Source organism: Diachasmimorpha longicaudata, chromosome 12 (genome assembly GCF_034640455.1).
Source record: "Diachasmimorpha longicaudata isolate KC_UGA_2023 chromosome 12, iyDiaLong2, whole genome shotgun sequence".
Lineage (NCBI taxonomy): Eukaryota > Metazoa > Arthropoda > Insecta > Hymenoptera > Braconidae > Diachasmimorpha > Diachasmimorpha longicaudata.
Window position 1 is genome coordinate 4,419,819 of NC_087236.1, and position 19,325 is coordinate 4,439,143.

General features: G+C 37.4%; 2 protein-coding genes across 10 annotated transcripts in view; one reads left to right on the forward strand and one right to left on the reverse strand.

Annotated features, from left to right (window-relative positions):
* LOC135167983 (cordon-bleu protein-like 1) overlaps nucleotides 1–16,990 on the forward strand; it is a 56,708-nt gene extending 39,718 nt beyond the window's left edge. For 5 of the 9 annotated variants that reach the window (XM_064131751.1, XM_064131756.1, XM_064131754.1 and 2 more), the window contains 5 exons: nucleotides 447–573; nucleotides 7,099–7,740; nucleotides 8,450–8,815; nucleotides 10,744–11,775; nucleotides 12,771–16,990. In XM_064131751.1, the coding sequence (XP_063987821.1) occupies nucleotides 447–573; nucleotides 7,099–7,740; nucleotides 8,450–8,815; nucleotides 10,744–11,775; nucleotides 12,771–14,923 (4,320 nt within the window). In that variant the 3' untranslated portion in view covers nucleotides 14,924–16,990. Of the gene's footprint in view, nucleotides 1–446; nucleotides 574–3,328; nucleotides 3,867–7,098; nucleotides 7,741–8,449; nucleotides 8,816–10,743; nucleotides 11,776–12,770 lie in introns of those variants that run through there. The other 4 variants (XM_064131758.1, XM_064131753.1, XM_064131759.1 and 1 more) reach the window with 4 other exon arrangements.
* On the reverse strand, nucleotides 16,987–19,130 carry LOC135167992 (xyloside xylosyltransferase 1). Its single transcript, XM_064131794.1, has 2 exons — nucleotides 18,073–19,130; nucleotides 16,987–17,982 (listed from the first exon to the last, which is right to left on the reverse strand). The coding sequence occupies exons 1-2, from the start codon at nucleotides 18,961–18,963 to the stop codon at nucleotides 17,776–17,778; spliced, it is 1,098 nt and encodes a 365-aa protein (XP_063987864.1). The 5' UTR covers nucleotides 18,964–19,130; the 3' UTR covers nucleotides 16,987–17,775.
* Nucleotides 19,131–19,325: the final 195 nt, after the last annotated feature.

Sequence of the window (19,325 nt, forward strand, 5' to 3'; positions counted from 1 at the left end):
CACTTTCACCGAATTTACATATTAGTCATCACTTTTGGGGGTTCATATGTGATGTGATGTGATCAATCATCAATTTCTATGTATATTTGAATTTTTAATATTTTTTTTGAGGGAACAGGTCTATTCAAAGTCGTCTGGATAGAAATGAAAAATTATCGTTTGAAAAAATTAATATCTTTAATTTAATAAAAATGTTATAGTTTTTAGGGCGTCAAAAATGATTGTCAATGGAAGAATATGTTCTACATTCCTACAATTTAAATATAAATTTTTTAATTATTCGGCACTAGATTTACAACTACTTTCACCCAATTTACATATGAGTTGGTCATCACTCTTAAAATACAATTACAAATTAGTTCTGACAGAATTAGGCTCGTGGATTAATTAATTAAAAACGTATAAATTATTGGACTCGCGTGAGAAGTCATGAAACAAAATTTCAGGTTCACTTGCCGAGGAATCAGCTTTATGTATCACGAGTCAGTCCAAAGATGAATCTGGGGGAAATCATTGATGAGGTGTGCAGGGAGAAGAATCTGGATAGAAATAAATATGAACTTCGGCATCCAGGTAAGAATATTTTGAATACACAATTAATCTACACATATCGACAGGATATTAATTAATTAACAATCATTAAACATCAGAATACACCCGAGGAAAATTACAGAATAAATCGTCGTGAAGATTTCCCTAGTGAAATGGGAAAACAAGATAAGTTCACTCACTTCTGAAGCGAGTTCCTGAGCAATATCTCCGAATCTGAGAGAGATAGCGAAATTTTTGTAATTACGTTTTTTATAGTGCGCAGTTCACTCCCCAAAAAAGGTTATAATCAAAATGTCGCTATCTTCCCTAGATGTCAAGATATTTATCAAAAATCAGTCGATAGTCTAAAGTGACTTCTCTTGTTGTACCTCTTCGCTACGAATTTGTCCACTTTAATTTCTAGAATCACAAAAAAAATTATTTTTGATGATTAACGAAAACTCAGTTCTATTCCGTTACTTTACCATCGATACGTAATTATCGTGGGAATTTTTACGGAAAAAAAATGGCCGAAACCTTGTAAATTCTTAGAGATAATTTATCTTTATACTTTTAACTTTGCACTCTTCAACAAAAATTGATAAATTATTTTTAAAAGGCAAAACATTTTGTTTTTGGCCGAATGTAATGGAATTGCAATGTATACATAGATTATTCATATTCAGTGATCGCTTGAATAACTGAAATTTGGGAAAGTGTGCTTTTGGGACTTGAAATAGCCCAGGGGAGTTGGCCAGGTACTTGTGTCGTAATTTAGCCTCAAGCGCCGAAGCAATGCAAGACGTTTATACCAATGCATTGGCGATATTCACTTGTGCGTATGCAGGAGAAAAAAAAAAAAGACTGGTACTCTTGCAACACAAACTGCACTTCCACTGTGCGCTAATTAAAGGCCTCTCGATGGTGTGATCTCATGTGAAACGAAATTATTCTGTTGTTTGAGATTGTGGCGACTATTGCACAGATTCTTCCTTAATTTATCAATGAATCGGATATAGAATTGCTGATGCGTTCAGAAAATTCCACGTAATTTTGCAGGAATTATTTATAATGATCGAAAGGTCAGATAATTACACTTAGGGAATTTTAATTAAATTTGTCACTGAAAATTCAATGAAATTAAAAAATTTTTGAAGTGAGGGAAGATGGGGATTCCTCAAATACTCAATATTCCGATGCAATTACTCTTAATCTTTGTGACTTTGAGAATATTTATAGTCGATCTAAAACTAATAATTTAAAAATGATTAATAACTCATTCAGAATTAATGTTAAATTTACGATAATTCGTTGGACAAATTCTTTCTTATCACTTTCATAACAAATCTAGTTACATAAAAAATAGTCAATGACGCGTCACAAGTTTCTCGAATCAAAGATTACCATTTAAATCCTTCCAATCTTGTCACTTATTATTCAGACAGATGAAAGTGTCCATGATACCGAATTATTATCCACTTAAGTTAATTAATGTCATGAAATTTCCAATTTCACTGAAAATCAAACGAAATAAAAAAAAAATTGAGGAATCGAAAAACGGGGAATTCCCTAAATTATTTAAACTTCCAATCAGCACATGAATATTCCGACCAAATTACCCGGAATCTCCCTAATTACGATAGGGTAATTAAACTTGAATTTACGATTTTTATGGATTTTTTTAATCGACTAGTGCATTTTCAGAAATTAAATTTCTCGAAATTCCATTGGACGGAGCACTTAATTAAAATTTCCACGTGATATATTGAATATTTCCGTAGATATTTTGTAATTATATTACCTTTTCGATTATCTGAACCCCTTTCCAATGATTTCTCACGATTGAAACTGCTCTAGAAAACCTTTTGTCATTTTCAATGATAAAACCAGTTACATAAAAGACATTCCAGTGCCTGTCACATCTCTTCCACTCCCAGATTATCATTAGAATCCCCCTAATCTTATCACTTCATCATCAGACAGATGAAAGACTCCAAATCCCCGACGTATCTTCACGTTAAATCGATTAATCCTGGGAAATTAACTTAAAATTCTCTCGAGATGTTAAACGAAACTTAACCACTTTCAGCAATTTTTCAACAATTATTGAATTAGTTTACTCAACTTTATAACCAACATGATCTTTCTCAATAACAATACAACTAAAACCATTGAAATTCCACACAACTATTGAAAAAATAAACATTTCGTCGAAGTAAATGACCATTTAACAAACAATTTCTCTTTCATTCGTATCTACTCTAAATTTCTAATCCAAAACCCAATGGATTAATTACATAAAATATCCCCCTCGACCTGTCACAAGGCTATCTTTCCACCTCCTCCCCCTCCTCCCCCCCTTACCATTACAATTCTCCAATCTTATCACCCCTCAATCGACCACTTGAAATTCTAAAAATCCATCTCTTATCACAACTCCAAATGTCAATCGTCTCGCTCCTAATCACCCCAACAATCGATATTAGTTTTCGATGAAAGTCTTCCGTTCAATTGGAAATGACTCAATGATTTTCCCCTTCTCATCTATCATCTGAGACTGGTTTTTCCACCTAGAACACCTGTCTCTCCTGAACCAATACTGAAATAGCTACTGATGTCACGGGGAAAATTGTCGAGTACTTCTGAATATCACCGAAGAACTCATGACAGTTTTTACATTTATTTCTGTCATACCACCTCACTCAGACGTATTCCACTGGTACAGGGAGGGATTCACGGGGGGGGGGGAGGAATGGGAGGATGATGGTAATAAAAATATAAAGGAAAGATTATTGGAAATAATTTTTGCGTCCTCAGAGTCCGATGGTGGACTCTGAAACGCAGGATGGAATGAGGAGAACCGGTATGCGGTCAATCTCGAAAGATTCTCCTGGTACTTGTGGCTGTTGCCAGTTGCCGCGCGTGCGTCCGCACGAATGCCCGTACACCACAGGGATTTTCTCCCATTTTTTTGATTTTTTTATTTGTCATTGATCATCGATAGTTGCGACAAGACGATAGATAAAGACCGGATGCAGATGAGGAAATTTAGGAAACGGAAATAAATTTAAAATTAATGAAAAATTAATTTAATGTTTCGGTGGGAAAAAGATGATGTGAAAATTCGTGGAAAATTGAGATATTTTTTTGGGAAAATTATTTAGGGATTTTGTTTGTGACATTTTGGTCGTTAGTTGAAATGTTGCAGTGGAGTGATTAAGATTCAGTAATTTGTAATCAGGTGAATTTATGTAATCGGAGAATTGCCACCTGAAAGTGGCAAGTGCCAAGTGGAATTGCGAAATTGCCCTCCTCTTCATTCAATCTTGAAAGCCGTGAGTTGTTTTTTTTTTTTAAATCTCTTATTGTCCATAATTATCCGGTTATGGGAGCGATTTTTACACTCTGACATTACTTTTCTACCTGGGGATAATATGCGAGGGAGTTTGTAAATTCAAGTGGTTGAGAGAAAATTGTTTTGTGCAATTTCCGGGGGCTTTTGATGTCGAGGAATTCATGTGTGACCTCGATTGAGACAGGAGGCCGGCTCGTTTCGTTTGTACTGGAAGATGTTTGATGGTGGTCTAGGGAAGCTTGGAGGATATACAATCAGAGGATTGCATACCGGGACTTTGGATATTTTTTTTTATTGAGATTTTTCGCGGGGTTTTTAATTGAAGGGGGGTTTTGTGCGTTGAAAATTTTTTTGGAACTTCTTTGAAAATTTAGAAGCTGAGAAAATTAGTTGAGGAATACTGAGAACTCAAAATGTATTAGAAAAATTATCTTATAATTTAGAAAGTGGAAGAATTAAGGAAACTTTTAGAACAATTTTTTGTAATTTTGTGTATTTTTTTTTTAATTACAACTAAATGAGTGAACTATTATTGAACGTTATATCGACTTAAATATCTCGTGTTTGAACTGTGATAAACAAGAGAATCTCCATTGAAATTTCGTCATCTCCCTTAAATTCCAAGATAATCATCGCAATCATGTTCTGGTGTCCCCTTCACATTTCATAATTAAATATTGAAGAAGATTGTTTCACTAGAAAGTCAACCCTTTGATTCCCGAGAAATTTGATCGAGTGCCTTCATATCACAAGACGAATTGCTCAAACAACGTACGGAAATGATTAATTCAATCCCTCGGAATTCCTCCGAGATTCTACCGCAGCTATAAAAAACATCATCCGTTCCCTCACAAGATATTTTACAGATTAAAAAACTCGGGATATGACCGTACCCCCGACACTGCTGGGCTGCGTCGACACTTTCGATGATTAGAAATATCTATCAAGAACAAAAAAATCGGTGAATTTCCTCGAATTTGCTGGAAAATTTTCCCAAATTCATTCAATTCTTCAAAAAAAATTTCCCTAATTCATTTAATTCTTCAAAAAAATTTACAACTTGTTAAATTTTTTGGCAAATTTTCTAAACATATGAGAATTTCCTTGCGATCACTTGCGTTGCTCCCTAAGAAAACACCTTTTAATGATCAATGACTCAACACTAGATGAAACATTTAACTGCAAAATGTTCGGATGTAAAAAGCTGGGCATAAAATGCTAATGGTTTTTTTTCCGTCTCATTAAATTTAATCGCATAATCGAATTGATGGGGAATCATCCGCGACACTAATGATGACTCTGTCATTTCAATCATCATCTAGTGCCCATATTTTTCATTAAAAAATTATATCCACACATTTAAATTTGAAAAAATCCTAATTTCTTTGTGGCCAGCCTCCCACAGAGTATAATCGCCTACCAAAATTGAAGTAAAATAAATTCATGGACTAATGATCCCTCTGTCATTTCAATTATCATCTAGTGCCCGTATTTTTAATTATCAAAAAAAAATCCATACATTTAAATTAAAAAAAAAACGAATTTCTTAGAGTTCGCCACCTCACCGAATATAATCGCCTAACAAAACTCATGTGAAATAAATTCATAGACTAATGATCCCTCTGTCATTTCAATCATCATCTACTGGTCTACTTGAAGAGCCTCAGAACAAGGATGACCCCCGAGAATGTGCCGATAGTCATTATATCCCAACGATATGTGCTGAGGTGAATCATTTTATGCCGATTTCTATTTTCTCTCCAACGCGATTTGTTCCGCATTTTATTCATTTTTATTCCTGGTAAATAGGAATAATATCTTTAATAGTTTCACCTGTTTTGCGTGGTCACTGGACAAAACGGTTGTTTAACGTTCATCACATGGGTGACAGCGGTTATTACCAATTCGATGGCTTTCAGGCTGCTTTTCTTCGTGTCGTCTCGACGATTCTTCTATGGCTGCGGAAGCCATTTCGGGCGGTTGTAACACTTGCAAATCCAATTTATTTGACATTCCAGGTGGTGATTTTTTTTGTTGTTTAAAAATTGTGTCTAAATATTTTCTAACTGTTGAGGTTTTCCAATCGTTCCTGTAGTCTGTTGGAGACTGATGGCTGTCCACGTCGAAAATATGTGCATATACAACGGAAATATATGGAGCTTATTACATATATTTGTTGTATATATGTATATACATATATACTACTGGACATCATTAGTATTTTATATAAAAAAAAATTGTCTGCGAGAGATTTTTCAGATTAATTATCGAAAGATTTTTCGCCACACAAACATTTTTTCACGTGAGATATATTATATTATAATTATTATATTATATAATTATTGTATACTATAATTAGTGTGTTATATACTAATTATATCGCGGATTCTGGAAGAATCAATATCTCACTTATAAATTTAATTTATACTTTTTTCTTTGCGGATCGAGAAGCCGACTTGAAATTCTATGAATAGGACTATTGATTGTACATAATAATAAGGAAAAATAACTATAAATATCTAAAAAAAAAAATATTTGTTCATCATTTTTCCTGGTAGAAGAAAAATGACGGAAAATCAACCATCATTTTATCGGTTACCACCTACAATGCGTGTTATCCATTTATTTTTTTTTCTTACTTATTTTAAATCACTTCGACCTGGTTAGGGTATACGCGATGATGCGGCTCTTTCATTCTTCACATATTTTTTTCATCCATCCAATTTTCCCAGGAATTCTAATTTTGATGAGTGAGAAATTAATTCACCAAAGTGTTTCTTCAATTATTGCGTGCTTCGGTATAACACGCAATTCCGTGCACGCAGATACATTAATCATTCATTATTAAACTCATACCGAGTATAATTTTCGTGATGGATATAACATTTTTCTGTATTTTGACGAATTTTTTAGAGCTTTTATCGTGCGAAGCGGCGAGTCCAGTGATTTGAAAAACGAATGATTTGATCATTCGATTAAAATTACTTGACACTCGCTCAGTATTTCCAGCGATTAGATAATTATTCCTAAGCCATTGCTAATTTTTTCCAGACTCTACAGTAATTTTTCCTTAACAACCAACATAAATGTCAATTATCAAACGACCTGCTAATTTCTACTGATTTTTTTTCACCGTTTGTTACATAAAAATTCAATTTATAATGGAAAACCTCAAATAACCGACGGAAAAAAAATTATTTCTATGATTTCAGGCAATCACCAAGAGGTACTTGATTTATCTCTATCCCTCCAAGATTATCACCTCCAGGAGGTGACATTGTACGCGAAACAGGGACAAAGCCTGGGATCAGCACTGAGTTCCCAGGATATAATGGCCCTTCAACGTCAAGAAGAGAGACGCCGTCAACAAGCAAAACAAAGTGTCTTTGGTTTTATGTTCAGAAAATCCAAGGAATCGTCGTTGAGTACAGACAGCCTGGGTGGTAGGTCTGTATCACCAGCTCACAGTGATGAAACTGGTAGATCTGTTAGTCCATTGGCACCACCAACAAGGCCACAACGTAAACGACGACCGGCGCCAAATCCACCAGTTAACAAAACCACAAATAATAATAATGATGGTACTAAGGATGAGAACAAAGAGAAACTTGTTATTAGTCACAGTCGTAACAGCAGTGATAGCTCTGGTTATCATGAGGCATCTGTACTCAGTGATAATCCAGATTCAGCTGGACGAATGCCAGAGACATTGCCAAGGCGGAGTAAACCACCTGGTAAATTTGAAACACGCAAACTTGCACATACATCACAGACTAGCAAAAGTCTCAGTAATCTTGCTGTGACCTCAGCAAGTTTAAGTCACGCTACTAGCAATACATCACTCAGTTCAACTGGTAATTCATTTTATTCGTTGATTTTATTATTTTACGGTAATTGCTGGGGTTTTTCATAGACATTCACGTTGATTTATTCGCGGTTTAATCGGTTTAAAGGAGTAATGGAGATTCCTTTTAATTAATTCAAGACTGATTTGGGTAAAATATATTTTTTCATGGGACGACACTTCGATTACTCGATTACTAGATAGATTAATCATTGATTGCGAAGGTATTTTTACGATCAATTAACAGAAATAAATTTTTTTGATAATAGAGGCAATTGATATGTTTGATTAATTAATTTTATAATTTTCCATGTGGAAAATTGAGAACTTTTATTCAATTCAAAAGTCATGATCGAATAAAAAAATCCTGCGATCGCGAGGACATTTCCAGTATTTCCAGTTCAAGAAATCATTTTTCTTCCGCGCATGACTAGTAAAATCTTTTACAAACCGTTTAATTTCCCTATAATTTTATTGAATCAATTTTTTCTTTATTTTGCATAATCTAATTTCTTCTGTTTCGCTTTTCTTCTGCTTTTTCGCTAATTGCATGGAAGATTCGAGTGAGTTACAATCAGAATTTTTGTGGGGAATCCCCTCTCGCAAACTACAAACTTCTCCTCATAAATAAAATAATTCTGACAATAATTCTAATAATAATTCTAGCAACAACTGCCTATTTTTTTTATGAATATCGAATTGCTTTGTGGTTTCCCCAGGTATTCGAAAGAAACGTGCAGCTCCTCCACCTCCAATGAGTCGTCCCCTGTCTTCAGCGATATCGACTCAAGCACTGGAGCGAATAGTGGACTCTGAGGAGTCCTTGACATCGGACATGGGGATATCAAAGCCACCATCGGACATCGGTAGCAATTCAAAAGCAAATTCAGACATTGCTGTTGGCAGTGAGACACCCGAGCCAATATCCAAAGATTTCTATCACAAATCCGATAAAGAGAACAAGAAAGTTGGATCAGAAATGACGGAGAAGATCACTGATACGTCTGAGAGTAGAAAGTCCCACATTTCTGAACAAGTTGATGCGCCTGAACACATTGTAGAAACTGCTAGAGTAGCCAAAAGAGGTAAGCTAGTGCGTTGTGTCAGTAGTATTGAGCATGATAGACATTCATCTAGATTTTATTCACGAGGAGACTTGGGGAAATCAGGACGAGTGGGTGAAACGATCTCTCCGATGCAAAATAATCCCAAAATGTTTAAAAAATTTCGAAAAACTCATCCTGTCTCGGGAAATTTATTTGTGAATTATCCCCGGGGTTATTCGTTTGTCGGTAACGAACGAAGAATTTCCAAAACTTTCAGCTTGAGAATTTCAGAGGACAGTCAGGTCTTTCAGTCTCTGGATCTCCAGGCGGTAAAAAAAATTGCCGACAAAGAGAATAATTCGAAGAATCGCGAGAAACTTAATTTTTCCAAAATTTTTCATCCGAAAAATCCAATAAATCATCTGTGGAAATCTTTTCATCGAAAGAACATGAAGAAAAATGTCTCTCCCGAGATTTTTGTGAGTGAGAATGTGGAGAGGAGAATAGGTGATAAGGAATTCCAGAGAAATGATTGTCAGAGTGATTGCGATAATTTACAGAATTCAATGTTTTCGGGTAATTTGATTGATAAAGAAAATTTCCTGAAAATTCCGAAAACTGTGGCTCTCAATCACCCGGAGAATTTAAATTCTTCTGATTATTCAAAAGTGGGGGACAACTGTCATTACCAAAAAAATGGGACCACAAATCCGTTGAAGAGGAAGAATTTAGTGAATTCGCGGAGCTTCTGCGGTCAGAAGTGCCCTCGGGAGGAGCCCAAGAGACTTAGCATGCGAAAAATGGGGGATTTTAAGACGATTGACAGCTGTGAACATCCGATTTCCTCGATTGACTTGTTCGAATCCCCCGGGGACATTGCGTCCTCTCCTCCGCCTTTGAGTCGACTTCAGATTTTTGCGATTTCAAAAAAACCTCTGGACATTCATGTCCCAGTTCTTGATTCACTTCCCAGTGATGTACGTGAACTTCCGGAGCTACCGATTTTCGGTAAAATTGATTCACAGGATGACCGGGCGACGGTGGAGAAGAGGCTGAGCATTTTAGAGCCTCCTCCACCGGGTTTAGTGAGCCGGAAGGAGTCGATGGAGAATTGGGGGAGGTTCCTGAATCAATTGAATTCAATTTTAGAGAACAGAGTTGAAGAATTCGTTTGAGGGAATCTCAAAAATTTGATTCATTTTCAGTTGATTTTTTTAAGGTTTTAAGGGCTTTACAGCTGAATAATTTTTTTATTTAGAGCGAAATCCTCATGTTTGCGCCTTCCTAAGATTTTGAATTCAAAGAATTCAGTTAATTGCTTATGGAATTATTTAGGGGAAAGTATGTAAAGAAAATTTTGGACTCTTTCCGAATTTTTGCGGTTGAAAATTTGGAAATGAGCAGGAACTTGAGAATAATTACAGTAATAAATGACTGTAATACTTTTCAAAGTTAACTATTTTCTGGTACTACAGTCGATGAAAATTTTAGTGAAAAATTATTCTCAAAAACTCAATTGAAAACTCAATTTTTTCAATTAACAACTCAATATTCCTCAAAATCTTCAACTTGTAAATCTCCAAAAACAACATTCATTCGACTTTTTTCAGTCTTATCACTTCGGAAAGTATTTCTTTTTAACATAAAATATGAAGATTCACATATCACATAGAAATCATTTACCAAGAGAATAAGGAATACCCTCGATTCATTAATTAAAACAAAATTAAAAAATTCAATCCTGTGAACAGACTCACCTACTTTCTCAAACATCATCTGGAGATTTGTCGAAAAGTAACTTCCGCATCGTTTCACCCACCCACCTGCCCCCCCCCCGCCCCCCATGTAAAAAAAATTCAATTTTCACTTCAGCCAAATCAGCTTGCATCCAGCACTTTGCACCCACCCCAGCCTGCATGTCAGTAATGACCTCACGGTGATGGTATTATTTTTTTTTTCTTGTACAGTTGATGAGTCACGACCCATTCCCAAACCTCGTAAAGTGCCTCCAAAAGTACCAGAGCGTAGAGTTAATACTGTCGAGTCATCAGTATCAACCGACAAAGTAGATAGTTCCCTAGAGTGCACGCCCCCCGGAGAAGTTCATCCCGATGTCGACGATAAGATCAAAAAGCAAATGAATACCGACACAATCCCAAACAAACTTCACGATAATCCGGCCAGAGAATCTCCCGAAGAAGACGTCAATACTGATTTGATAATTGATGCGGACGATTGGGGATCATCTCCAAAGGAGGATAACCGACTGAAGGAGAAAGTCCCAGAAATTTCTTCGAAGACCATCGAGGAGGAATCTGTTGTGGGAAAATCAGATACACCAGCTGATGAAAATTGGTCGGAAAATGCCAGAGCACAAGTGGAGAATGAAGAGATTGCCCTGAAGGTCCTGGAGGAGTCTCTGAAAGACGAAGTTGATACCGATCCTGATGACGATTTTACGTCGGATGGGAACAGTTCACCAGCTTCCAGACGTTCTTGTACCGTCATATCAACAATTCCAAAGTGCTGTCACCTTAAATCTCCAGAGATATCGCCGATTCCAGGAGACACTTCCCCTGGAGATGATCCTGGAGTCCAGAATCAAGAGGAGACGAGGTTTCCTGGTGAAGAGGATGAACTGGGGGACAGAGTGAAGAGAAAGGGAAATAAATCTAAAGTCTTCAGGAGTCAGTCCTCTTTTGGTGACTTCAATGTGACTAAAGTCTTCGAGAAGAACACCAGACCGAACAATTCACATCCGGATAATTTTAAATGCGCGTTGAATCCAAATTTCACGACTGGAATTGCCAGTGGAAATGACAACGAAAGTGGAAAATTGGAGGGAGATGTGGGGAAAATTGATGACAGTCGTACGCCGAAGGTGGAATATCCTGGGTTTATTACCCATGGAACTAATCGTGGATTGAGTGGGGATTTGGGAAGGCTTGGAGGACAACACCACGTGGGCATGGGGACAGCAGGTGCATGCCAATCCAATTGTACTAACATTTTTGTTAATTCAATTTTTTTTTATCGTGTGAAATTTGTTTTTGTGTCACTGGGCCAGGTTTTTTTATTGTTGCACTTGGGGTTCCTGGGGAGTGAACATTTTGCTCAGAATGTACGATCACTGGTAATTTTGTTTATGAGAAGGTGGGGGAGAGGTTGACGATTATTTGAGGATATTTGGGTGATAATTTTGTGGCAGAGAGGTAGAAGAAGATGAGCTGAGGTATCTGAGGGGAGTTTCTGAGTGATATCTCCGAATCTAAGGGAGATAGCGGATTTATTGTCATTATATTTTCTGCAGAACTCAACTCGCGCTATAAAAAAGGTTCTGAGGAAATTTTCGCTATCTTCCTTAGATATCGAGATAATCATTTGAAAAGGAAGTTATAAAGTTTTATCACTTCGGTACTGAATTAGACGTGAAAATAATTGTCTCAAGGGTTGATCGGCTTTGGGGAAAATGCAGACAGTTTTCCATAGAAGTTGGAAAGTTTTTCAATCAGATGGCGAGAAAGAAATGAAGAATGTAGAGTTTCGTAAGGAATGCTCTAGATCGACTGTTGAATGGTCAGAGAACTTTCCTTTTTTTTAGTTTATTTTTTTCATCGCCGCCGATTCGCTCCTAATTCTTAATTTATTTCTAATTTTTTTCCACCCTTTTCCATTCTACTTTTGTCCTCATTCCAGGAAAAAGAGGAAATACAAAAAATTAGAGAATTTGATCTGAAGAATTTTCTTAGAAAATAATTCACCAGCAAAATTTAATTCCGTTGATTCCACTGATTCGGTTGATTTTAATCATTTTTAACATACCATTAAAGTTTTTTTAATAAAAAATTAATGAAATTTGCAAGTGAGTTCCCCAAATGTCTCATCTACTACTAGGACACCCCCCCCCCCCGAATATCCTCAATAATTATCCCAAGAGTTCTTCTCCCACCAATATCTCAATAATCTCCAAACTAATAAATGTCTCATTTTTTAGATAAAGAAGACCAGCCATCAGACACCGATATCCTCCTGCAGCGAGTCTCCACGACCCTCGCGACAGTCCTCCCCTCAAGCCCTCAGGACTCCCCGAACCTTCACAACCCCTTGGAAACCCCGAAATCAGATCCCGAGCCTGCGACATCCCCAAACCAAACCCTAAACTCCCAACACGACACATCGGATTACGTGTCAGCCTCCGGGGAAGACCTCTCTGGAACGGACTGGGAGTACCAGCTCCCAGATCCCCCATCAGCCTTCCGAGACTCATCATCACCCGACCCGAGTGGCTACGAGACGATAACCCTGGGATCAGTTGAGGCCTTCAAGGACCCGATAGCAATCATCGACCCCCCAGTGGAAACTCCCCCTTCACCAATTCCCTCTCCACAGCCCCTGAAATCCCAGAAAAAACCTCCTCCAACCCTCGAGAAGCCCCGAAAAACCTCACTCACATCATCCAGAGTTCCCCTCGTGTCTCAGTTCTCTCAAGAGAGTCGTCACAGTGACGTTGCTGTGGACCTGAAGAAGGACATCATCTCCGAACTTGAGACTAAAATCGAGAGTGGTTTGATGCCCCTGAAGATCCCTGAAGATTCCAAAAAAATATTAAATAAATCGAGTCCTCAACTGGCTCCAGTGGACAACACCCTCTCCAACTTCACCATCACGACGTACTCCAACCAGAAGAGCCCTAACATCTACGAGAGTCCAGAGGACAGTGAAAAGATCTTTCCCGAATCCTCTGACGAGAGAACTGTCAAGACATTCGCCACACTCTCACGAAATCGATCGCTCTTCACCAAGGAATCCCCTGCCAGTTCCAAAACTGATAAAAATATTGAGGGTAGGGGGATGATGAGAGCCCAGAGTGTCCAGGACATTGACTCGGAGGGTACCAAGCTGAAGCTCCCATCCTTGAAGGCAGTAGAGAGGCCCAACGTTACCCTCAGACCACGAGACGAAAAATCATCAGCTGTTCACAGGTCCAAGAGCTACATCGTCCTGTCGAATAATTCCAAGTACAGAGAGGAAAAAAAATCCATCGATGTGGTCGACAAGATGTTCAAGTCCACTAGTTACACGAATTTAAATCAGGAAGATGAACTGCAGTCTGTTCAGGTCCTCAAGAGCATTCTTCCACATCTGAACAAGACTCTTCCAGAGGAGAAGATTGAGAAGAGCTCGGAAAAATGTGACGATTCTAAACGTTATAAATGGCCTGGACCACCTGCCATATCCCTGGGAAGTTGGTCCGAACGACCTTCGGTCAATGTTCAGATCAAACATGACACTGATTACAAATTTGGAGTGAGTAATCAATCTGGGGGAAAAACTGTAGTTAATCTGAATCCCAGTACCAATGGGGTGGAGGTAAACTACGAGAGGGCCACGAAGATTTTACCAAAGAAATCGTTTGCTCATGATAAGTTAAATTTCACGAATAACGAGGTGGAAATAGTTGAGAAGAATGATAAACAGGAGGTCAAGGGTCATTACAACGAGAGGACGAATGTCTTCCAGGAGAGTTTAACGAAAAATCTGGGAAAACGAGGCCTTTTGAATGGAAAAATCGAGGAAAATCCTGGGGTCAAGGAGCCATCAAAGATCATTCCCAATGAAGATGACGTTAAGATCGACACGAGACCAGTAAATTTCAAGGAATTGACTCAGGCCTTCGGGCAGGTGAATCTTCGAAGTAGATCGAAGTACAGTCAGAACTCCCAGAATCGTCATTCCGACTTTTTTGATTCTCGTCAGGAGAATGATGTCAAGGAGACAGTGAAGATCAGTGACTGGCCCAAGGTCAAACGATACACATCAGTCGTGGGAATAAATCCTCAGATGAATTCCAATGGCTTCAAGAACGAGATCATGAAGAATGTCCCGTCGAAGGGTAATGGGATCATGCCGGTTGTCAAGGGATTCAAAGTCCAGGATTTGCAGAGTGAATTGAATTCCCATAATTCGATGGAGAAATTTACAGTACCTCCACCACCCAATATGCCAGTAATAACGGGTGTCACGTTGAAGAGCTCCAAACCCAGGCCCAAGTCGATGAACGTCTGTCAAGAGCCCAGGGATCAACTGCTCGAGTCTATCAGAAATTTTGGGAGGGAAAAGCTTAAAAGTGTCAGCAGTGTCTCCTAAAAATATTTGTTGCAGATTTTTTATTGCTGTTTTTGCGTTTTACTTTGATTCGAGAGTTTTTTTATTCGAGACGTTGTTGATTGGTTCGTTCGTGGTTGATGATTCTTGATGGGAGTCGGGTCGATTCTGCAGAAATATTTTGAAAGAAATTGGATTTTCGGGGGAAAATAGTGAGGGAGGGGGGAGGATATAAACACTTTGACTTTTTTTCGAGTGCTATTCGGAAAATTGATTATTGAAAGGGGCTTTTTTGGGTTTAGAGTCGAACAAAAAGTCGAAAGGTTCCATTAACTGGAGTAGATTGAATACATCAAATTAAATTGGCAACACTTTTCATGGGATTTTGATGCACAGGAGTCACTTTCATAATTGAATCAATAAATTCAGTCGCTGCCGTATTTAAATGAATTTCATCATCAAATGGAATTCGTAATTAGTTTTTGTGCTGATGAAAAAATAAAAAATCCAATTTTCCGAGATTTATTTCATTGCAGACTCTCACCTGACTGTCGTCGCTGTCTCATGATGAGGATTGACGAGAAAATCTAAAAATAGAGATAAAACCAGTGCATATTCCAAGATGGCCTGAGATTGATGATTGAAACAAGTGGAATTCGAAAGCTACGGAGTTTTTTTTTGTGAAAAATATCTCCAACTTTTTCCTCCGTCAATAATCGAGAAATGACGGGATGTTCAACAGGCTCCAGTAGCTTCAGAGTTTTCTAATTCTCTGTCAAGATGTTGAAGGGAAAAATAATGAATTCATTATCAATCTGTCAGTACCTCACGACATCTCAGACTATTGCATCGATTTTTCTCATTTATCTTCATTCAGCATAATTATTAAATTAATATTTCTTTCAAGTTTCCCGTCAATCAACTGTAAATACTTATTTTGTTGTGAGACTTTTTGGTGGTGCTACGACAGGGAAATTAATCATTAACAAGCTTAAGATTTAATTGCTAAATCCACGTTTATCAACCTGAAGAAATCGTGATTTCAAAAAATTCCATTAAATCCTGATTTCTCTAAAACTGAATCAATTATTTTTGTTCATCGATTAATTTTGTTAATCGACGATCAAAATCAACTGATTTATTCATTCAATTGAAGAGCCTCAGTGAATTTACAATTATCCTTCGTATAAAAAAATAGAACAATTCCATCTGTTCAATTTCTACATCTGAATAATTTACTCAATTTTCTTTATCAATGACTTCTGTTAATCGATAAAATAAGTCAATTGAATGAGCTTCATTTAATTGATAAACTCCAGTGGATTTACAATTATCTCTCAGAAGATCCGTAAATCGTTGTAGACGTTTTTTTTTGTTAGTCGTGTGTATAAAAACAATTGTTTCATTTTATGTCATTAGTATACAGTATTCGTAATTGCTCACTTGCAGTCTAATGCTTACCCCAATTAAATTCGTTTGGCGTCCTTTGGTTAGTTTTTTTATTACGTTACATAAATACCAAAGTTGATGCAAACGAATAGGTAATTAATCAGTTAATCAATTAATCATTGATGATGATAAATTGTATAGAAGAACGGGACCAAAGGTTTACTATTAATTAATGAATAGTTATTTTATATTAATTACAATGGTAACTTAAGGTAATCAGAGCGAGAGAGAAAGAGGTAAGTGATTTTTTTAGGATAAATTAAATATTACGGAGGAAAGAGAAATAGTGCCTTGTAAAAATGCTGGTCAGTCGAGTGATATCAAAACTAAAGATGTAATAAAATTACGAAAATCCATGTTAGAAAATTCATTGAAATTAGTCGAGCGAATGAACGATTGAGCTTAATTGCAAAAGTGAAATTATTACGATTCAATTTTTTTTCATTGTTGATTAATTCGATCGGTTCGAGGGGATTTATAGGAGAATATTTTCGGTAAGGAATGTATATAATGTTATTTTAAAGCAGTTTATGCTGTTAGCACCAATGTTCATTGAATTTAATATTTTCTTGCGTATTTACGTCGAGGTAAGGCCCAATGGATGTGTAAAATCTATGTATTTATTTGTTTCAATGTGTATTAAAATTATTCAATAATTAATTCTGATTTATTTTCTTTATTTAATATTTTTACAGATAAAATATTCGGATTTTCCTGGATTTAATGAAAACCCACAGACAGGAAGTTTACAATGATTTTTTTTTAATTCAGAATGTAAATGTGAAATTAAATTTACGGAAGTTGTAGAGGAATCTAGTCAATTTTTGCTGCATTAGATTTTTTACACTAATTTTAAATCAAAATTTTCAATAGCCCGAGATTCGGAAGCACCAGCTCAACTGATCATTGAGAACTTGAAACTTAACTAAGAGGTACATGAACATTGAAATTAATGTGTAATAAGTTAATTGAAGAGTGAGTAAACTACAGAATGAGCTTCTCTAACTATTAAATTATGAGTTTTCTAGGTATTATCTTGAACAACATTTTCATTGACGTAGAAAATCAAGATAAACACAGGCCAAATATACAAAAATTCGTCAGAAACAGTTCTAAACAAATCTCAATTTTTTTCCTCCCTCAAAAAAAATTTTATTGTCACAAACGAGATTTTCTAATTAATTCTATTCTTCCCTATTTAATCTACCAATTAAATTTTCGGTAGCAGGAGATTCTCAAGCACCGACTCACCTCATTAATGACAACAAATTGAAACTCGATGATGAGTTGCTTGAATACTGAAATTAATGTACAATAAGTTAGTTCCAGGGTAAATAAACTGTAGAATGAGCTTCTCCAAATATTCAATTAGGAGTTTCCACTTGTAACCTTAGATATCTTTATTGCCGTTGAAAATCACAGTTGGAACGAGAGAAGTTGAGGCCTCAGTCCTCTGGAATTGGCGTGTTGCAGTTGCCATGCCATATTTTCGCTTCTGAATCACATCTTGAATAGTTATCGAATACATCAGCATATCCACGATCTCTCCACCAGGTGCACAATTGTCGATTCCACCCGCAATCAACTGTGTGAATTAATTCGGGTCTCTCCATGCCAAGTAGAGTATAAAAATCTTGATCTCCCAAATGTCCCTGAAATTAAACATAAAGAAAATTATCGATTATCAAACTGTTCCATTAAAAATAAAGAATGATGGGCAGCTCCTGTCTCAAAAATCTCACCTTAAAGCTGTACTTCTCAGTCATATGCTCCACCATGTCCTCGCTGACGATCTGATTGTACTCCAGAGAGTTCCTCAGCCTCTCCAGATGAAACAGCACCACACCACTGTTGTACCCCGGATACCCACCACCAGCAAAGGGCTCCCCAAACAAAGTCTTAGGATTTTTGCTCCTGTACAGGTACAAAACGTGTCTGTAAACAGGCGTCAGTTCGGGAGTGAGTGCAAAAAGCGCTGTCTCCCCAAACCCTTCAAACTCCTTGAACAACAGTTTCACATCCTTCCTGAGCTTCGTGTCAACATCCAGCATGACAGCAAACTTCTGCTGGGGTGAGGCGATCCTGTGTAGCCCCAGGGAAATAAAAAAAAGTGCGTCTGAATAGTAAGTCCCTGGTTTGCTACTGAACTTTGGTGACATAACCTCTACAATGTCCTCCAGCTGATGTGCCAGTTTGTGCACATCATAATATTGCACATTTATGGTTTTATTCAGCTTCAAGGAGTTCAATTTGATGACATCATCGGCAATAACCTGGCTGTCATCATCGGTGATGAGGTGGAATGTCAGGTTGACTGTCGAGTGCTTCATCAAGGACTCGGTGAAGATCCTCAATTTCCTCCTCATGGGAGAGTTGGTCGTCACCTTGGTGAAGATGCTCCAGACATTGTAGTAGCTGTTCCTCGGGGGCTGGGGAGACTTGGCTGGATGAGCTGATGTCACTGATGTATTCTGGACATTCTTGGTCAGGGGGGATGTCTGATTGTCCTCCAGGGGAGCATTTCGACTCACCAGGTGGTTTGTCCAGACGTTGGATGTTTGCAGGCAGTACAGGAGGAATATCAGTACCCCCAGGACTGTCAGTTTCACCAGGATGTTGCGTGATGAACGCATTTAACTACTTCATCATTCGACATTACAATATTGCACTAGGTCATTCACTCAGGGGTTCACGATTTTTCACAGCATTTTTTGTTTGGAAATTATTGTGAGGGACTGGGTGGGGGAGTTGTTGACGTGTGGGCTGGACGCCATTTTTAATGCTGGGGCTTTGACAGCTTTACGTTTGAGAATGTTAAGTGAATTTTGCTCGAAAGAATCCTCTCCATTGACGTGGTGGGGAGCACAGGACAAGTGGTGGTTGGGGTGGGGTGGGGGGTATATCACTGAGGGTATTGCCAAAGATAAAATAATTTTTCCCTCTCGTACAAGTGATTTCCAAAATTAATCAAAGGACTAATCAATAATTTGAAAAA